The sequence below is a fragment of the Manacus vitellinus genome, unplaced genomic scaffold (genome assembly GCF_001715985.3).
Source record: "Manacus vitellinus isolate BGI_N305 unplaced genomic scaffold, ASM171598v3 scaffold_5_pilon, whole genome shotgun sequence".
Lineage (NCBI taxonomy): Eukaryota > Metazoa > Chordata > Aves > Passeriformes > Pipridae > Manacus > Manacus vitellinus.
The window spans coordinates 38,147,451-38,167,292 of NW_021940682.1; the positions used below are offsets into that span (position 1 = coordinate 38,147,451).

At 38.9% G+C, this 19,842-nt stretch overlaps 2 protein-coding genes across 5 annotated transcripts in view; one reads left to right on the forward strand and one right to left on the reverse strand.

The window, feature by feature from the left end:
* The window catches only part of PPHLN1 (periphilin 1), a 66,081-nt gene extending 59,461 nt beyond the window's left edge, over window positions 1-6,620 (reverse strand). For 2 of the 4 annotated variants that reach the window (XM_029963601.1, XM_029963602.1), the window contains exons 1-3: window positions 6,347-6,620; window positions 3,356-3,403; window positions 2,228-2,319 (exon numbers count right to left, since the gene is read on the reverse strand). In XM_029963601.1, the coding sequence (XP_029819461.1) occupies window positions 2,228-2,319; window position 3,356 (93 nt within the window). In that variant the 5' untranslated portion in view covers window positions 3,357-3,403; window positions 6,347-6,620. The remainder of the gene's footprint in view (window positions 1-2,227; window positions 2,320-3,355; window positions 3,404-6,346) is intronic. The other 2 variants (XM_029963599.1, XM_029963598.1) reach the window with 1 other exon arrangement.
* Window positions 6,621-7,178: 558 nt separating this feature from the next.
* On the forward strand, window positions 7,179-16,852 carry ZCRB1 (zinc finger CCHC-type and RNA binding motif containing 1). The gene is made up of 8 exons (XM_008929672.2): window positions 7,179-7,331; window positions 11,400-11,487; window positions 11,645-11,673; window positions 12,867-12,978; window positions 13,061-13,168; window positions 14,311-14,420; window positions 14,524-14,599; window positions 15,932-16,852. The coding sequence occupies exons 2-8, from the start codon at window positions 11,404-11,406 to the stop codon at window positions 16,061-16,063; spliced, it is 651 nt and encodes a 216-aa protein (XP_008927920.1). The 5' UTR covers window positions 7,179-7,331; window positions 11,400-11,403; the 3' UTR covers window positions 16,064-16,852.
* The last annotated feature ends 2,990 nt before the right edge of the window (window positions 16,853-19,842 follow it).

The following is a 19,842-nucleotide window of genomic DNA, read 5'->3' on the forward strand; positions in this document are numbered from 1 at the left end:
CCCTTACCTCATTGAACATACTCCACATGTAATTCTTTTTTTTAGTTTAGTGTCTTACAAAGATGTGCTCTGCAGCTGAAATAAAACAGCTGTATGCTTTAACCTCACCCAGAAGACCCCATCACATAACTATATTGACACACATAAGGACAGTCACATGAAAGCTCAAGGTGTATCTAGTTACGGATACTAGTTACTGTGCCAAGTGCATGCAACTTTATGTTCTTTACCAGGATCTGAAAGCATGTGTTTCTACTACAATCTATACTTAATATATAATTAGCACCCAGTTTAGATTAGGACACAGCTCTTGCTCTCTCAAACAAAAGATACCTCATTCTGTATCACTGGCACATCTCAGTTCCAATGTACTAACCTATCAGCAAGCACTAAGCACATTCATAGATTGAATAAATTAATGCCATTTCACTTGCCTAGTCAAAATTAAGTCAGACTTCTACACATGGACACAGATACAATGGCACAGGCTTACAAGGACAGAAACTGCCTTCTAATGGTCTTGAATCTGCAGAGCTCTATGAGAAGGAACTTCATCTTTCAGTATGGCAGAGAGACACCGCATTTTGGTTTGCCCAGCTACTGGGGTGTTGTTTTGGTAGAGATGGACAGTATTAATTGTGATGAGTGTATTCTGCTAGTCCCTTCATCCCCAGTTCCAAACACATGTAATATAAAGCTAGCTTTGAAGTATCAAGTTAATTCTTGCATCAAACTGAATGCATCACATCTTTTAAACTAAATTAAAGTAAATTTTCATAATGCCTATGTCATGATTTGTTCTCTGAACAGCCTGAAAGACTACAAGGATTTAGAAATGTCATTGATGCAATGGTAAAATTAAATCAGCAACATGTTAGTCAAGTCAAACTATTAAAAAAAAAATCTGTGAAAATACATTCTGCCTTTCCTCCTGTCCTACTGTTGATAAGTATTTTGGAGGAGGAGGTAGCTAAATACCCTGTCCAAATGAATCTGATTTCCAGGTTGCTGAAAACACAGAAATTTTGTTGTTCCCTGTAAAGAGAGTTAAAAATGTCACAGAGCAGCCAAAGTCTAATACATTACTCAATAGAGAAGCCTTTATAACTGGTTACCAAGTTACTGACATTGGTATGCTTCCAAAATGATGAGCTGAAAATGTAACAAATGGGACCCAGAAGGTATGCTAACTCAGCTATGCTGTTATTTCACCATTTAAGATAATTAAAAGGAAAGTCAGATAACAGGCACTGGTATCTGAAATTTTATTTTGCCTAAAGCACATTGCACAGGATGCAAAATATAAATATCAAACAGTATTCTTAAAGTTCTATTTATGGTGTAATGCCTCAAAAGACAAAGCTACAGCCTGTTTTATATCTTTGTTAGAGACTTCAGACAAAGAAAAAAAATTACCCAACTCTTTGGCACAGAAATGTTCTGAAAGCATTCTGAAGTTATTCTACAGCAGAGCAAGCACAGCTTCTGTGTTTGCTTTTACAAGCACAACATACATATGTAACATACCACGAAAGACTCCACGCCTACAAAGTAGATTTCCATTGACACTTCTTGAAAAGCATTTCCCTTACAAGACTTCAAAGCACAATTTCTTTAGTAAAGATGTATTTTTAACATTTGTTATAAACATTTCCTCCAATACTTTAAGCATCATAATAAAAAACTGTATCAGTGACAAGAACAATTTTGAAAGTAGTTATGACCTCAAATTACTTAAAAGAATCACAGATCACAGAATAGGCTGAGTTGGAAGGGATCCACAAGGATCATCAAGTCCAACTCTTAGCCCTGCACAGGATCATCCCCAAGAGTCACACTATGTGCCTGAGAGTTATCATCCATACTATTAACATAGAAAGAAAAGACTGGAAAAATATAACACAGTATGGCCTTTTGTTCTTTAGAAGTTATTAAAACCCTATGTTTAATAACGCAAAGAATTACACCAAAAAAATTCAATTTATCAAAATACAAATATTCTGAAACAGTTCCAATAGACTTGAAAATAAGAAAAAAAGTACCCAAGACTTAATTTTGTAGGCATCCTATGACTTCTATGCAAATGCATTTGCTAGCTTGTTGGCTTCAAAGACTGAGAAAAGAAAAGAACTTGGAGTATATTAGGAACATAAATCCAGCCCTTATGGTACAAGCCATTGTATAAAGTGTAACACTATAATGCTATAGAAACTTACTATACACTTACATCACCGTGAATCCTTGGAGGGAGACGTTCTCTTGGAACTCTTTCATAGTCATATCGCCCTTCAGACCACATTTCATCTCTTCGATATGCCACTAAAGACAATAAAAATACAGTTAGTGAAAACCAATTAGTTATGAATAGACAAAAGGATAGTGAGCATAGAAATAAAGGTTCACGGACCTCTCTCAATATAATGCATTATGCACAACCTCTGTACATATACTTCCTATTGTCAGCCCTTTAAAATAAGTACTTCTAGTTATACTAGAAACTACTATAGAAAGTAATTAATGTACTTTAAGCAAAAATAACTCACAGTATGTGCAAGAACAACTGAACAACTGGAAATCAGTGTAGCATAATCAGCAAAATTACAGGACTTACAGATACTATAAACAGCTCTATTGAAATATATGCATATTGCAAATACTAGCTGTACATATAAATGCATACACATATAGCAATTTTGATACTGCTCTGCTAAAAATACTGGACCTCTAAAAATATTTAAACTATTTATTAAATCATTTCTAATTTTTAATATAATATAATAACTTTTAATTATTTCATTAACTCAACTATCAAGCAGTTAAAACACAGCACATCATTCATTTACTAAAAAGTTCTGCACTTTGATTACATGAATAAAACACATTCTTCATATGCAAATACTTCCTGTTTTAAATTGGAAGCCAGCAGAACACAAAAATTCCTCTTTCCAAAGAAGCGTGACTTTCAAAGTCAAAATTAGTAATTAAAGGCAGGTAGCAATAAACCATCACCCTAAGAGATTCTAGTCATGCTATGTTGGGCAGTACAGACTTGAGGAGTTCAAACAACTGCTAGAATTATATTTTTCAAAGCTTCCCCTCACAATGGTAGCTCTGCTATTGAAAACAGTCATTAAGGAAAAGTAACAGCAGGTCATATTCAGAAGAAGAAATACATAATATTACCTACTTGCACAAAGTAAAAACATTTTATTGGAAATAGACTTATGAGGCTATACAGAAATATTGATTAATACAGATGTTAAGAATCAACATGACAAAGGGATTAATAACTGTAAACAGAGGTAGTACTAAGATATGTACCATTGCATCAAACAACGAACACTCACATACTCACTTTTCCGTCAGTTTTAGCAACTCTGCTCCTGAAGATCCATTCACTTTCCTACAAAAAAAGAAACTGAAATTAGCAAAAAATGCATATATATTCATCATAAGTACATTTTTTCTTTTAAGTAAACCAGACAGCTAAAATCTAAATGTTTTACCCACCTGTCCCCCGTGATCTGTCTGAATCAGCAGTTACTTACCACACTCAATTAAGAAAGAATATGAATTACTCAGCTAAATAAACAGTATCAAAAAACTTCCTGTGACAAATTATTACAGAAAAAACACCTTCCTAATAAATTCCAGAATTTTCTTTCCCTTTTGTCATCTTTTACTCACTATCTCAACTCCCAGCTTTTCTTCCATTCATTAGCAAAAGCTTTAGGAAACTACTGTAACTGTTTTCTTAAAAGCACTCAGAAAAATATTTAACATATTCACTTAATGAATATTTATTTAACTGTCTTTCCACATCATTAAGTAAAGAAAAATAAAACTCAGTTGCACGTGATGAGAGGTTACGATTTAACAAAGGCTTTCCTTTAAAAATACACTGTAAATCCCGACAAAGTAGCTCTTTCCTCAACTGTAAGATGCATTCATGTTCAGAGATTTTTACCCTACCACTGGTTCAAATGAACCAGAGTATCTTCTTAAAATATTGTTCTATTTTATAAGAGACTTGACCTTAAGTTTGTTTGATAACCAAGACACAGGACTAGTCTGATGTAGCCACAGATTACAAATCAAAAGCTGACTAAGCCAACCAGCTGATCCTGGTTTTAGTAAGGGCAAAAGCTAGAGGATCCACTGGCCCTGCCCTCTAAGGGACAGAAGAGTTACTAATTCTGAAACCACTTTTCATATTGCTGTATTGGATGGTCAGGTGTATCATCAGAAGTACTGTCCTGAAACTTTCATAGTAACTGTCTCAACTTTTCTTTATTCTCTACTCCAGGGACTTTTGCTAAAGCCTTAAAAATTCCCACCAGGGGTTACATGTACATGAACAGTTCTTTGACCAACTTCATGCCCTCCTTCCCACATTACAGAGAGGGTGTTTCATTTGCTCTGACACTGTCCCCACAGTCCTCTTTTCTTTGTGCCCAGTACCTGAATACCCCTGTGTTTTTAAGTACCAGGAGGGAGAGAACTGGATGAAGCAAGACATGAAGCATCACGTGGTCTTCCTCAATACACTTCACTGCTGGCCCCTCATGCCCAACCCTTGCCCCAGGGTGGATCATTCCTTCTGCCAGACCTGCCCACAGCTGGGGAGCACCTGAGCCACCCAACAGCACCCACTCCCACCCCTGCTTGTCCACAGCTCACCCATCTCTCACATGTGCAGAGATATAGGTACTTGACAGTAAGCCTCAGTTTTTTAGACCAACAGCAAATACCAGAAGCTGGATTCAAATAAGGTTTTCAAGTGGGCTTTTTTTTTTTTTCCATTTTGATAAATACAGTAGTGTCCCTGCCCTGATGCCTGCAGAAGTTATGGAACTGTTAACTGAACACACCATTCAAAAAGCAACACATTTCAGATAAGTGCCACTGAAGATGAGTGTAAACTTACACATCATGCTACTCTGTCAGTCAAACGACCTCCAACATCCCAACACACATCACTGGCAGCAGGCACCACCACCACCACTCATGTACAAGCTCCATTATATTATCAAGCAGCCAGGCTGATAAAAACACTCCCTTTTTTATCACTGTTGGACCTCACTGAAACTAGCAAGAATTATCATCAGTATTTTGACAAAGCAAAACACAAGCTGGAAAGAAGGTAGAGATACACTATCACAAAAGTCAGTAGATGGACATAAAAAAATATACACCAGAAAACAAGCAACTATGGAAGTGGAAAAGAAAATCTCATTCTCATTTAGAGGAATTAAATGAAGGAGTTAATCAGACAGAATCAACCATCAAGTACATTGCTCAAAATGCTAGTAAGGTGAACGAGTAGGAGAAGAGTTCTGTAGAATCTACATTTTTGTTTCCAAAACATACAGCTCTCTAATCCAGATGGCTATATCTTGCCATATGTGAACAAAGCATAAAACCAATGCTGTGCTGTAAATGCAGAGACAGGCAGCTGCAGTGTCTCCCATGCTAAGGGATATATCCGGGTTCATAATACTACTTTGACAAACAGCAGATTGACAAATGTGGGCCAGTTCTGTCTCTCCTCTGCTTTGGAAAGCTCTCCAAAAAAAGCTCAGATGCTTTTGTGAAAGTAAGATCTGGGACAGATGTAACTTATTAGAAATATCACTATTAACTTTGCAATGATTCCAGCAGTGAGGACATAAAGACAGAGAGAAAACACTGCTTTTTCTTCCAACAATTAGACTCCATATTCGATAATGCTTCGAAGATATCCTAGCATCTCTTACCTAGACAATTGATAAGATGGATAAAACTGAGTTTGAGAGGGAAAAAAACCCCAACTTTCTCAACCTCCCCTCATATCTGGGACAGGCAGAAAACACTGAATAGACACAGTCCTACTCGTAGGATGAAAAAGCAGAAGCGTAAGAGTAGAGGGAAAAACCCAACATATCAGGAAATAAAATAATGTGAGGGGGGCATTAAGAAAGAACAGAGATTCAAAGACAGTCCATCTCTCCCTAATTACAAATATTAGGCTGTAAGATTTTCAAAAGCAAAAAGAAGTATGATTGCAACAAGTCTAGACATATTCACCTAGATACCAAATAACCTGAGGAAAGCAGCTTTCTTCCAAAGTCAAATTAACTTGCATCTCAAAAGAAAAAATAGCCAGACATGCATAAGCTGAATAAAATTATTCAGAGCAGCAGCATTCCAATGAGAATTTACAATCCCATCAATTCGGTTTTCTTACTACATCGTTCCAATACATCCCTGAGAGCAAGACAAATGGAGGCAATGCGTTGGGGGTTATATTAATACAATGAATGATGTATTAGCGCTTCTCTTTGCCTGACCACCTGCAGATACCAACCTGTCCTTCACCAGTGCCAATGCCACGAAAAGAATATTCCACCAGGCTGCGAGAGGCTGCTGCGCGGGCACCGTCAATGCAAACAAGCGCATGGACCTCCGCCTCCTCCGCGGCTTTGTCTTGCGGCACACTTGGACAATAAAATATGTCAGCTCTCCATACTGCTGTCATAACAGGTCAAAACTGCAATGCTCTCAACAATTACTCCTGAAAGTACCAACCAATCCTGCGTATTTCACCCAGGGCAAATCACTGCAACAAACCGTCCTCACTGCTTGCACTGATTGCGTGAGTTTCCACGTCTTTTTGTGTATTTCTGACAGTTTTGGTTCCCCTGAAGTCCCAGATACCCCAGTCAAAGAATTTACAATCTACCCTTGAAAAGGGGCAGGCGGCCCCGGGGCACCCCGCAAGGACAGAGCGCGCACCGGCGGGGCCGCGCCATCGGCTGCGGCAGCGCGCAGTACCCTGCCGCCGCGGCGCCGGCGGACACAGCCGGCCCCGCTCCGCGCCCGCCGCTCACCCGCGTCCAGCTCCCGCGCGCGGCGGCCCTGGGATGGCCCCGCACGTCCAGACGGCCCCGAAACCCGAACAGCTTCGCACCTCCCGGACGGCCCCCGCACCTCCCGGACAGCACCACACCTCCGCCGCCGCTTCCGGCGCTGCCGGCGCGTCAGCGGAACCCCGCCCTCCCGGGCCGCCGCCATGGCGCGCGCCGCGCGGGCGCGGCGTCAGCGGAAGCGCGACGGGATCGGGGCGGAGGGAGCGGGAAGCAGCGAGCAGGCGGCGAGCCGAGAGTCCGGACCGATCCCGCAGGGACCTGCGCGTCCTCCGGTGCCGCGTCGCAGGATGGGCTCCCTCGCGGGCTGAGCCCTCCGGGACGGGGACACTGTGCGTGTGGGAGCGCTTGTTTACAGCTCCCTCTCTTCGGGCTTTTGCGGCGTAGGAAGGGACGAAATAAGCAGCTGGTCGGGACCGTGCTGTGGTAAGGGAACCGCGGGGTGATGCTACGGCCAAAAGCTTTAGTACAGCGTGTGGAGGTTCCTGAGCAGTCTGTGGCTCTGTTGCCTTAATGGACGTTTGCCGTACCGAGCTCTGAAACGGACTCAGGTCTCTCGGCTGGGGTTTGAGGAGGAAGGGCCGTCACCAACTAAGCTACCCAGATCTGCCCCTCCTGGGTGAGGTTCTGGGCGAGACCAGAACCAAACAGCTCTTCTCCCATCTTGGCTATGCCGGAAATCGCTTTAAAAAGACTGTTAAGAAAGCACTTAAGGTAGTCCCTGCTGGTGGTCTGGTGCTCACTTACTTAATGTCCCTAAGTTTTTGTAGCTAGATTAGTGCGTAAGAGTGGTTCAATTCAAACGGATCCTTTTTACGTTCCTCTTTGGCTTGGGCAGACTTTCTTTCTTTGCTGATAGCATTAACGTTGTTTACCAAACTCTGATCCTGTTTAATATTTGCTTTGTACTATTTCGGTGACTGTGAGATAAAACAGATTATGCTTTGACAGCTTATTCCATGCCCCTTCTGTAGGACAGAATTGCAGCAAGTGGTTGTACCCTTGACAGGAACCAAGGAGAACATGAGTTTGGTTTCCTCATTAACCACAGACATTTGATTATAAGCCTGAGCCAAGCTCCTCTGAAACTAATGGTTTGTTGATTTGGGTCTAAACTCTGTTGATGCTATTAAATCAGGAATAAAATACTGTGTTTTAAGGATTAAGATAGAAGAGCTCAAATTAGTTGGCCTGAGTGAGCAATCCTTGAGAAACTTGTTCACAAATCATTTATGCTACTTTAATTGATTAAATTATAAATCTGACCTTACTGCTCTGCACTTAAACACACAAATTTGTGCTTAAGTGGAAACACTGATGTTAAGTCATGGAAGTATGAGTAAATTTAGACTCCACTTGGTGCTTCAGAGGCATCTGAACAGTTTTGCTGGTGTCCTTATGTGTTCTGGGACAGAGTAGAAAAGCCAATTACTGAAATTAATCTTTGTCTTTTCTTGTGATGTCCCCAGCACTAGTGACAGATGCTGCATTAAGCATATTGGATTCAAACAAAACATATTCATGTACCTGATCTATTTTTTCAGGAGACTTTATCATTACTGACAGATGGTTCTTGTCAAAGAATGGCTTCTTTTAGTTCAAGTTGTTAGAAAAGTCAAAAAAGATTGAATTCAAGAAGTCATTGTAATGAGAGACAACTCTATCCTCAAAGTTAATATGTAAAAATTATGAAGGTGACATTAATATTACACAGAGGCTGTTACATTAAGGGGAATTTTGCTCAGTCCCATGGGGATAATGTACTCGCTTTCAGCTGATGCTTTAAAGTTAAGTAATCAGGTAATACCTTGAAGATCAGGGAAACCCCATAAAAGCAGCCAGGATAAAACAGAAATGTTTTGATTTGTTGGAGAGCTCTAGCAGGATATAGAAGTCAGGCTGTACATGACTCTAAGGTGAGTCTCCTGCAGCAAATAGAAAGCTCAAATGTTGTTTTTTGGTTGCTTTGTTTGGGTTTTTTTTTCTTGAGGAAAGGGGATATTTACTTTTTTTTTTGCCAGCTGAGCAGAGTGACTAGTGATCAAGGAGAAAGAATGTGATGAAAGTGTTAAATTTTTATTGGACAGTTCTATGAAGTCAGAAACTTCCTGAAATAGAAGGCCTCTCAGCCTTGTAATGGTGAGCCTCCAGAGGACATGTCTCATCTAGAGATCTGCCTTAAAGCTGGAACTGGCATTTTTTTACTCCTCCCACTAAAAATCATCAGATAGTAAATGATGATAGCCCTACAGTTATAGTACTCTGTCTTGTATTAAAGTTGTGCCTGTCCAGTGAGTCAGACATTAAAAATAAGAAATCCTTGCACAACAGTCCCAAACAATACAAATTGCTAAAAATATTTGGGCAGTTGGAGCAGCAAAACTGTTACACTTAAATTTGTTCAGGGGACTAGAAACAAAGTTCAACCTCAGCTGTCTGGCAGCCAGCACTCCAAGGTGCAACTCTTCCAGCTTGCTTCTGGAAAAAGTAGTGTGCAGCTGAAAATGGTGGTTCTGTAGGCTGCCTTCATTAATAATTTCCTAACAACTGAGGTATTGGGCCCGTAGTAATCTCTGCATGATGTATCACCTCCTCTTTGGAGGTTTGCACTGTGGTGCTGTGGAATGTGCAAGCTGACAGCTCTCCAGCGATGCCATTGTCCTCAGCACCTGCCCGTTACAATGAGGGCTGCTTGATCTCCTGTTACAGGGTGCTCCAGCTTCTCTTGTCGTTTAGGCAGAGTGAAATTGCTGTCTTCAGACACTTGAGGTTCACCTCTGCTGTTTTCTCCTCCACTGTTGCAATATATTAGCACTGGCGATGTACTATAGTGCAGCATTAAGGTCAATCTTACCAAGTCCTTCTATCCACTGTACATCTGGATAACTCCACTTCAGGCCATCTATTCATGTGGAATGTTGCCAAGTCAGTTTGGTTAGGCTTGTCAAGGATACTAATGCCAAGCAAAAGGAATTTGGGATAATGAATCCAGCCTGCATAACACCAGATGCAATGTATGGCCTTTATTGACAATTTATTCTGTTTTCATTTGCTTAACCTTTATGCTTCTGTTTTTGCTCATGCCAAAAAAACTACCTCTGAACACAGAGAACCTCAAAATTCAATCACTTGGAAACTGCCACTCAAATGAATTGTGATACAATAAGCATGTCAGGAAAAAGAAGCAAAACACTTGGATAATCAGTGCCTGTTGGGAATATCACATCTTCAGATGGCTGAATCATGAAATGCCTGAAAACATCAGCCAGATTATAATATGATGTTAGTTAACTTTGTTGGCACTTGGCCAAGCAATCTCTTCAGACTAGCTACCCAAAAAGTCCCATAAGAAACTATGTGCTATGGCAGATGTTGCTTTTAATACTTCAGGTTTTTTTATCCCTTGATCAGCTTTTGTCTGCATTTTAAAAATGAGTTGGTCTTGCTGAAGAAATGGCTTAATCCTCAGTTAGAAATTGGCTAGAAGTGCCAAGAAGCAGTAATAAGGCTGTAGGAAAGTGGACAAGGAGGTAGCAATTGGACTGTGTAGGTAGTGGATTTGCTGTACTATTTGATGTGCTCTTTCAAAAGGGCTGTGTTTTGATCTTAAATTTTACTCACTTAGCTCTTGGTCTGAGCCATGGCTACAGAATGGATCAAAGAGAATGTTTTACACAGACTTTACATCACTTAAAATTTTGGGAAATGTCCAAATGGGAAGAAAAACATTGGCTGTTCTTTCTCTAGTTAGTTCAGTTACTCTTCACCCAGTGTTAGAAGATATGTATGTGGCTATAACAGTATTTTTTAGTTGATTCATTGTTTCCAGACGTACTTAGTTTCAAGACCATAGAAAAGATTGGCAGTGAAAATGGCTTTGAAATTGTCCTGTTTCTTGCCGGGATAGATCTGCTTAATTAGGAGGAGGAAGGGAAGTGCTTCTAGGGGAGAATGCTGTCTTATGGTCAGCTCTGGAATACACTTGGAGTTCTAGAGGAGTGTAGAAACCTGAGCAATAGCTACAAGAGGAAATGCATGCTGCTCTAGCATCTTACTACATTGACTTTAAAATTTATCTCTCTTTCTCTCTCCAATAATTAGGGCTCTGCTTTAGGGAAGCTTTTTTTCACTTAACTGATTGTGTTTTATGTTGAATGCAGCTGAACTGATACTTGTATAAAGAATCAGATCATGCATGTACTTCAACAAAGGTCAATAATTTCACACACATATGGCTCACATACAAGAAAAATATGTTTGGATCCAAGAGAGGAGGAAGGAATGTATGTCTTCTGTAGCCCATGAAGGCAAACACTAATTTCCATGTAAAATGATGTAAGGGAGATAAAGGGAAATAAGAGCTATGCTTTTCTGCAACTTCATCATGGCTGTCTGGGCTGGGTTTGAAATACAACTGAAAGTCTTACAACTGTTTTTTTAATTGATTTCTCTGTTGAATACAGTTTAACTCTTCTCTCTTTCTCCTGTTACCAGAAAAATGAGTGGTGGGTTGGCACCAAGCAAAAGCACAGTGTATGTGTCCAATTTACCCTTTGCTTTGACAAACAATGATCTGTACAGGGTAAGTTTTAAGAGCTGCATTGTTTTGATTTAATTTACTGATAACGATTTTGACTGTAAAATCAATACTGATATATATCAGTTTGTTGTGATAAATTTATTACTAATGAAATGCAGTTGTCTCTTGCTAAATCTTTTTATTTTGTTTTATATTTCAGATATTTTCAAAGTATGGGAAAGTTGTCAAGTAAGTGACCTGATATGGCCTTCTATTTTTGTACCTCTCATTTTAAATATTTGATGTCTTTCCTTCACCTGAAAGTCTTGAGCTTTTTATAATTAAAGCATGAATGTGGAACTGTATTGAAGTTCTGTTCATTTTAATAAAGTATAAATTTAATTTAACAACTGGAAGTTCTTGCAGTTACATACATAATACAAGAATATTTGTGCTAGGGACAGGTTTTGCTAACTATTTCCTAAGAGCAAGTAGAATGTCATTACATACCATCAGTCTTTTCTCTGAAATAGTTGAAGTAGTATTCTTCTAGTAAGTATTGTTCTCCTTCCCTTGAACATGTGTGGGGCACAATGGATAAGTGTAGAAGTGAGAGCTTTTACTTATGTCAATCAGATGTCACAGTTCTCACAATTGCAATGTACAGTTCTCTACTTGTGATTCTAGACGGACTTGTTATTGTGACTGCTTAGTATTTTACCTAAAATTAGATATAAGGATGCATTTGAAATCAATAAGAGTTGAAGTTGTGTAGGTTCCCACCCCCCTGCCCTATCTTGTAATTTGTTCTTTTTCTTTTTTACTGCGTCTAGATCCTTCTTGAATTTCTCAATGTGCTATTGAAGCTGTTGATATCAATGTTAGACTGAAGATCTAACTTCATATGTCATGTGAAATAACACATGTATCCATAATCCTTGGATTTCAGCTGGAGATATTTGTAGAACAATACTACACATACTTAGCATTTCCTACTGTGAACCTGTTTAGCTGATTAGTTCTACACAAACATAGATTTCTCAGTTTGGATGCAGTTCAATGCACTGTGTTTTTCAGCAATAATAGCAGTGATTAGATTACTCCTGAATTTTTCTTTCACCTCCAGCATGTGTAGTTCCCTCCAGTTAGGTTGCCTGCAGATCTAAAGAGCGTGTTCTCTGTTCAGGTCATCCAAGGGAATTAAGAGTGACACTGTCCCCAGAAATACCCCACATTCTTTTTTAAAATCATCTCCACTCTACCTGTAATCACATGGCCAGGTTAGCTGTTCCTTTGAATTTCTCTTTATTGAGCATTTTTATTGTTAGATATACTTTAACCTTTTTGCTATATAACAAAGCTAAGATCCTGCTGAGATCTTTAAGGAAAAAATGTCTCTGAAGTCATTTTAGTGTATCAATAATGCACTTATATGTTTCCAGAGTTACTATTATGAAAGACAAAGACACCAGAAAGAGCAAAGGAGTTGCCTTTATTTTGTTTTTGGATAAAGAATCTGCACAAAACTGTTCTCGGGCACTTAATAACAAACAGGTAAATTGTGGAAAGTCATTATGGCAGGAGGGTTGGGTTTGCAGTCCCAAAACATTTACCTTTTCTTTCCAATTTTCTTCAGTTGTTTGGAAGAGTAATAAAAGCAAGTATTGCCATTGATAATGGAAGAGCAGCAGAATTCATTCGCAGGCGTAACTACTTTGATAAGTCTAAGTGTTACGAATGTGGGGTGAGTAAAACCAAAAATGTAGAGAAATGGAGAAAAGTTGTGGGATAAGAACAGCTTAATAACTGAAATAATATAAAATAGTGGTAATAGTAGTAAATGGTAATGAAAATGAAAATAACAAAGAGAAATAAAACCCAAGAAAGGCAAGTGATGCAAATGAAAACAGTTGATCACCACCAACCAATCAATGCCTAGGCAATCCTTGAGCAACAGCACCCCTGCCAAACTTCCCACTAGTGTTATGGCTGAGCATGACATCATCTGGTCTAGAAGTATGCCTTGGGTCATTTTAGGTCAGTCGTCCTGGTTCTGTGCACCCCCAGCCCACCCAGTGGTGAGGGGGATGAGTGGCAGAAGGGGCCTTGACTCTGTGTAAACTCTGCTCAGCAATAGCTAAAACATTCCCGTGTAATCAACACTGTTTCCAGGACAAATCCAAAACTATAGCTAGCCCCATACCAGCTACTGTGAAGAACATCAACTATCCCAGCCAAAACGAGCACAGAATCTTAGCTGGTGTCTTCAGTTTGGCCATTGCTAATCCTGCCTTTGCTGTTAAATTTTTTTTTGGTTGATATTATCAACTTGCATAGCACGTTGTATCATTTTCAGGAATGATAGTACCCCTTCTGTCTTTTATTCGAGATTCTGGGGGTGGGGGAAAAATACGTGCGTGTTACAGATGCTTAACATGCAATTTCTGACTTTTCCTGAATGTAATGATGTAGGACATTGAGATTCAGATGGTATTTAATGTCCAATACAAACTTGATTTATATTCATAACAGCAAAAATGTTGTCTCACTTCTGTGTCTTAACTTGTTAATTCTGAGATTTCTATCTTGAATATAAACCGTATGTAGTATATTCAGCTATTGCAGCAGCCAAAGAAATCTTTTGTGTTCATGGCTTGTTCTTAGTATGCAGTTAAACGTGCATATCACCACCAATCTCTTAATTTCCATGGCAAGTTTATAGAGGGGAGTTTGTCTTCTGTGTGCTAATTCAGCATTCCATTTATCTTACTAATTGCTTCCATTTTTTTCTCCATGAACTGTCTTACATTAACTTCCCTCATGATATGTTTTAACATATAGTTGTTTGTAATGGTTTGTGTTAAGCAATATTTCTTTTTCTCCAAGGAAGCAGGACACTTAAGTTATGCTTGTCCTAAGAATATGCTAGGAGAGCGGGAGCCACCGAAGAAAAAAGAAAAGAAGAAGAAAAAGAAAATAGTTGAGCCAGAAGAAATGTATGTATATTTACTTACATGTTCCTACTTCTTTTAGGAAGTTTTTTCATACTAAACACTTAAATTAAAGAACTTTTATTGTTTTTCTCTCTGCACAATAAAGTGAGGAGGAAGGAGAAAGCGAAGAGGAAGGAGAAGACCCTGCTCTGGATAGCCTCAGCCAAGCCATAGCTTTTCAGGTACAAAATTGAAGCATTGCGTATTTATCATTATTTTTTAAATGCAAGTCTACTTCCTTCTTCAGATGCTCTTCAAAAGCTCTGAGATACATGCATAGGTCTGTCCGCTCTGTAGCACTTGGGGGCTCTTGTTTGGCAGCAGCAGTTGGTAACTGTAGTTACATCTTCACATTGCAGTCATGTTCAGTGGGATTTTGTTTGGGGTTTTTGCACTTTCATTATTGCTGGTTTATGTGTATTTATTTTGTATTATGTGTTGCAGCTTTTTATTTCCTTCAAGCTCCTTTGCTGCTTAGTTTTTTGTCATCTCTGCTGCAGTGCCCTGCTAGATTTTTGTTTACAAATCCCTCTTTACTTTGTTAACTGAGCAGATGGGGAAACACAGTTATGTACGAATGACTGGACACATCCTCTACCCTCACTGGACTATCCTTGAACAAACATGTATTTCTGGGGTACTTCCTTTGCCTAGTACAGTCCATCGCAATCTCTAGTAGACTCAGCTCTCAAAACATACTGAGTGCATATTTTGTTATGTAGATAGATTGTCTGACATCTGTATTACTGCCTTTATTACTTGTTTACACACTTCTGCTTCACTACACAGAGCAAGCCTGACCTGTTATTCAAATTTCTTTGCTCCCTGTCCGCTGTGTGCCTGTCCCCAAAAAGACCCTCAAGAGTTATTAGCACAACTTTGTTCTGAATCTCACTGTAATGAGCGCAGAATTTTTACATTATATAGTCCAAAAAAATAATTCAAATATGCACAATTATTCCCCCTTTCCCCAAAAACTCCACAATTGAAAATAAAACCTATGAAGCCAAGAAACATTCCCATATCTCTCACCATCCAAAAATTTTATCTGGTAAAAATAGGAAGCTTCTATTTAAATCTTTAGCTGAATAACCTTCAATAATAATCCCCAAAGGCATTCATTATGTGAATGAATGATTGCAAAAGACAACTGTTAGAAGACTTGTTAGTGGAATAAAGTTGATTCAATAATGTCAGTTTAAAATGTGAGGCATTCTTTGCTTCAGATCTTAGCTGCTCTATAGTTTTTTTGCCATGGGCAAAATTCCACTTTTTGAAAATACAGGATAGTCCATGTGGCCTGCAATGGTGTAGAAGACTGCTTGTGTGTGAGAAATACTTTCAGGAATGTTTCCTAGTGCATTTATCGCACAGTTTACTGGAAATGGAGATAAACCCTTGCAATTCTCTAACTTATTTAATGATTCAATGCATATGAATAATTAGCATTATTATTTGTAATGCATCTTAGTTGTTCTTAGTCCTAGCTAATACTTTTCCTTCTTTCATTGTAGCAAGCCAAAATTGAGGAAGAACAACAGCGATGGACACAGACTGCAGGGGAATCTTCAATTTCAGATGATTCAAAACGTCCACGGATTAAGAAAAGTACTTATTTCAGTGATGAGGAAGAACTTAGCGATTGAAATAATACTATTCTATATGTATATATAATATATGTAATGTACCTTTTGTAAATTGCTACAAAGTGATCTGTAATATAGATTTGTTTTGGTGTTGGAGACACTGAAAATCACGTTGTATTTTTATTCTGTCCTCTCACCCTCCTGTCTTTTTATACCTGTTCTCAAAACTTCACCTTTCAAGGCAGCTTCTTAAGGAAATGGTGTGTTCCTACACTTAAATCCAGAAAAAGTATCTATGAGAATACTACTTACAGTTAGTATCTAGACCCAAACCCTGGGAGTGAAATCTTTCCTAAGAGAATTTCCCACAGCTTTTTTCCCAAGGGGATTCCTCTTAGGACGACTGTTAGCACCACTGATTCTTTATGTATTGGTCTGTTTATTGCCTGCTTGGAAGCAGGAGGCTTTAGCAGTACTTTAGTGGAATGTGAATCTTGCACTAGTTCCTCTTCATAGGGTTGAATTTCAGCTTTAAGCATTGTACTAGTCTTTTAACTTCTCATACAGTAGATGAGAAATTACTGTCGCACCAGCACTGTTTTTCCTGACTGCAGTTTGGGTGCCTAACATGGTAATTATGATTATCCATGGCGTTTTGAATATACTTGTATCTAACCTGGGTCACAGTTCTATGTTCACAGCCATCTGAACCTGTTGGCAAAATCTAAAAGGCACAAAGTTTCCTACATGCTTAAAAATGAGCTTTCATGTATACTTGGAACCATCATGGTCTCTAAGCAAAGTGTGTCGGCACCTATTTTGCAAATAAAGCTGTCAAGTCCTTTTAAATAGAGTCTCCATCGTTACATCTCTAGGGTTCTAGTCATGTTCTCCTGTATCAGTGATCATTCCCAAAACCACAGACACTTGATTTCTTACTGTTCTTACAGTTCTTACTGTTTAACCATCAGGACTTAATTTTCTTCCAAATATTCCATTCTCTATTTTTAATACCAATTTACATTCAAATACATAAGATGCAAACAAAGAAACACACACTACCCCCCCATCAAAGCTAGTGTGTAGTCTCATTCCGAAGGTCATTCTTGTGCTTGTGTTGCTCCATAAACACAAGAATTCAGAAACAAGAATAAGGTAATAAAAGTTTTTTCTCTGCAAGCTACTCAAGCCATCAGAATAAGGAAGAATATTGAGTTCTAAACATAGGAAGGTCTTGGACTCAGTAATCAAAGGAATGTTTTTAAGACTGACTTTTTGCTGAAAGTACTATATATTAAATCTGAAGCTTCCTTTACTGAATTTTGGGAAGATCTCTTGATACTGAATAGCAGAGTGCTAAAGTGCCAGGCGTAACTTAGTGATAGTAAATGCAAATCAGTCTACATTGTGCATGTAATAATAAAGCCTGAGGAGTTCTAAACTCTGCTAAGGAAGAAAGTCTTGCTGCCAGCATGCTTCTCTGCAAATGCTAGGTTAGGATGCAGTGACAGTCAAAAAAAAGAAAGCAAAACAAACAAAAATATTAGACCACTACTTAAAATTGAGGTTTGTCTTCTTTTCAAGTACCATATTCAATGCTGTTTTTTGAAAAAGATAGAAAACTAAAATGTGACAGAGGACCAGTTTGACATTGTCCATGACTTTGGTTTGGGAATATTTGACAGCCTGTAAGAGTTAAGATTTCAATGAAGTGATTAGGCAGCAAGTTTCAAACTTGTATTTCATTACACTATGTAATGTAGTAGTGGAACTCACTGCTAGGAGACTTCAGGGTCATGCAGTCAAAAGGATTAGGCTTATATGTGAAACAGATTTTCAAATGTTAGTTTAAGTAAAGTCTCCACTCAGAAATATCCTCAGTTGCTGGCTACCTCTAACAGTTAAAATATACAGAGATATTAACAGTCTCGGTATGTATTGTTCTTACACACTTTATTGTTTCATATTTGCTACTGGTGTCTTGTCAGAAAGCATAAAACTCAAAACTGACCCTTGTTCTGACCTAATAAAGTACTTTTTCAAGAGCTGCAGTAGCTGAAGCATGTTGATATATTTTTCTAGTCTGCTGCTTCTGCCTCACTGCTTTCCCAGTAGGATTTGCTCTTGTCAGCATGAAGCAGTAGCTCAGTCCAGACTTTTACAACTGACCCAGTGTTGTTCCTCCATGCTCTTTTGTACCAAGCATAAACAGTTGAGGTAGGTGACATTGGAAGAGAAAAAGTAAAAATGAGCCTGCTTCTGTGCATAATTGGCATCTGGAATTCCTTCCCTTAAGTCATCTTGCTGTAACAGTTTTCTTAACTCTGAACTTCTATTGTTTAGCAGCGCTTATAGTTTTTGCCTTAGAGTCAGGGTAAAGAAGAATACACCTAATGCCTAAATCATGACCTAGAGGGACTTGGGAGGAGTCAGATTTTTGCACTTGATCTTCTGAATAATTTTAAATTTCTATTCTTTGTTGGCACGATAACAAAGCATTTCTAGGTGAGAAATTCAGAGCACTAGCATTAGTTAGACAGTTAGAGTAGTTAGATAATGTGAGTACCTATTCTGCTTACTTAAATCCAAAATTGTTTCTGGCAGCAGCCCCTGATGCAGCTGCCTCATCCTGAAAAAAAAGGCCAGAACTTGTCAATGAAGTCTCTTTCTGATCTTTGAACCTGGAGAGGTTTGCTCCTATTTATGTCCACCATCAGCTACTCTAAGCAGCCCAGCTTCAGGTTGCCATCAGAGTCCCATCAGTGCTGAGGAGCAAGGGAGAGTGTTAACTAGGCTCCTGATTTAGGTCAGGCCAATAGGGTGCAATTATTTTGCAAAGCTTCAGCAACAGAGTGGTGCTTTTGTCAGCGTGGTATCATAAAGCACCAACTCCAGAAAGAGAAAACAGCTTTGGTGGTTGTATGGCTCTGGGCCAGACAAGGTGAGACTCTAGTCTTGTTATCAAAAGAGAGAAGAATAAAAATCACCTTGTAGAACACTTTATTGTTGCTGTTAGAAAAACCACAGGATTGTCTTCTGAGGGGGCCGTGTGCAGGAGGTGTGTTGGTTTGGGGTTATTTTTAGTACTTTGAGAACTTAGGTTAGCAAGCTAACTACTAGTTTTAGAGTATAGATAATATGGCTCTGATAAGTAGCAGATTTTTTTTTTAATAATGTCAAAAACTTGGATCTTTCTGCAAACATCCACTTATTAGATTTTATCTTTCGTAGTTTCCAGACAGCTTGAAAATTGTCAGAATGTGTTAGGGGTCATAGGACCTCTTGTCTGTTGAAATGGCTAACAGAGTAGTGTCTCAAAAGCTACTAGGAGATGCCTTTTATCTGTCCTTGTGGAAGAGGGGGCTATGGAAGTGAGATAAGGACGATTCACTTAACTGAATATAAATGGTATTACTCACACTGTGCCTGTGCAGCACTTGGTAAAACCATTGCAGCTATGAGACACAGGAGTAATTTTAGTCCATGTTTAACAGGCTCCCACTATGTTCTCGGCATATTCAGGTTACTACTCTCAACAGAGCAATAGAAGGGACTGTAAATACAAAGAACTGTGTGTAGCTAAATATATGATGTCTGGAACAAATTGTAAACACTTTGGCTTCTGGGTCACTGTGTTCTCTGGGATAGCCCTTTAATCTGCAGAGATGACTTACTGTAGCATGGGAAGGTGAGCTGTGCAGGCTGTCTAGCTGTAGTCTTCTGAGGCAAAAAATATTAAATTGCTTAGAAAAGCTAGATGTAAAATGTGATATTTTAAAATTGCATTTATGAAGTGCTACTATAAGCGTTTCTATTCTATTTTGCATCTGCAGTGTCAA

Coding starts and splice junctions, on each gene's coding strand:
- ZCRB1 (XM_008929672.2), top strand. CDS start 11,404: ATGAGTGGTGGGTTGGCACCAAGCAAAAGCACAGTGTATGTGTCCAAT. Junction 14,421..14,523: donor ATAGTTGAGCCAGAAGAAAT/GTATGTATATTT, acceptor TGCACAATAAAG/TGAGGAGGAAGGAGAAAGCG. Junction 14,600..15,931: donor GCCAAGCCATAGCTTTTCAG/GTACAAAATTGA, acceptor CTTTCATTGTAG/CAAGCCAAAATTGAGGAAGA.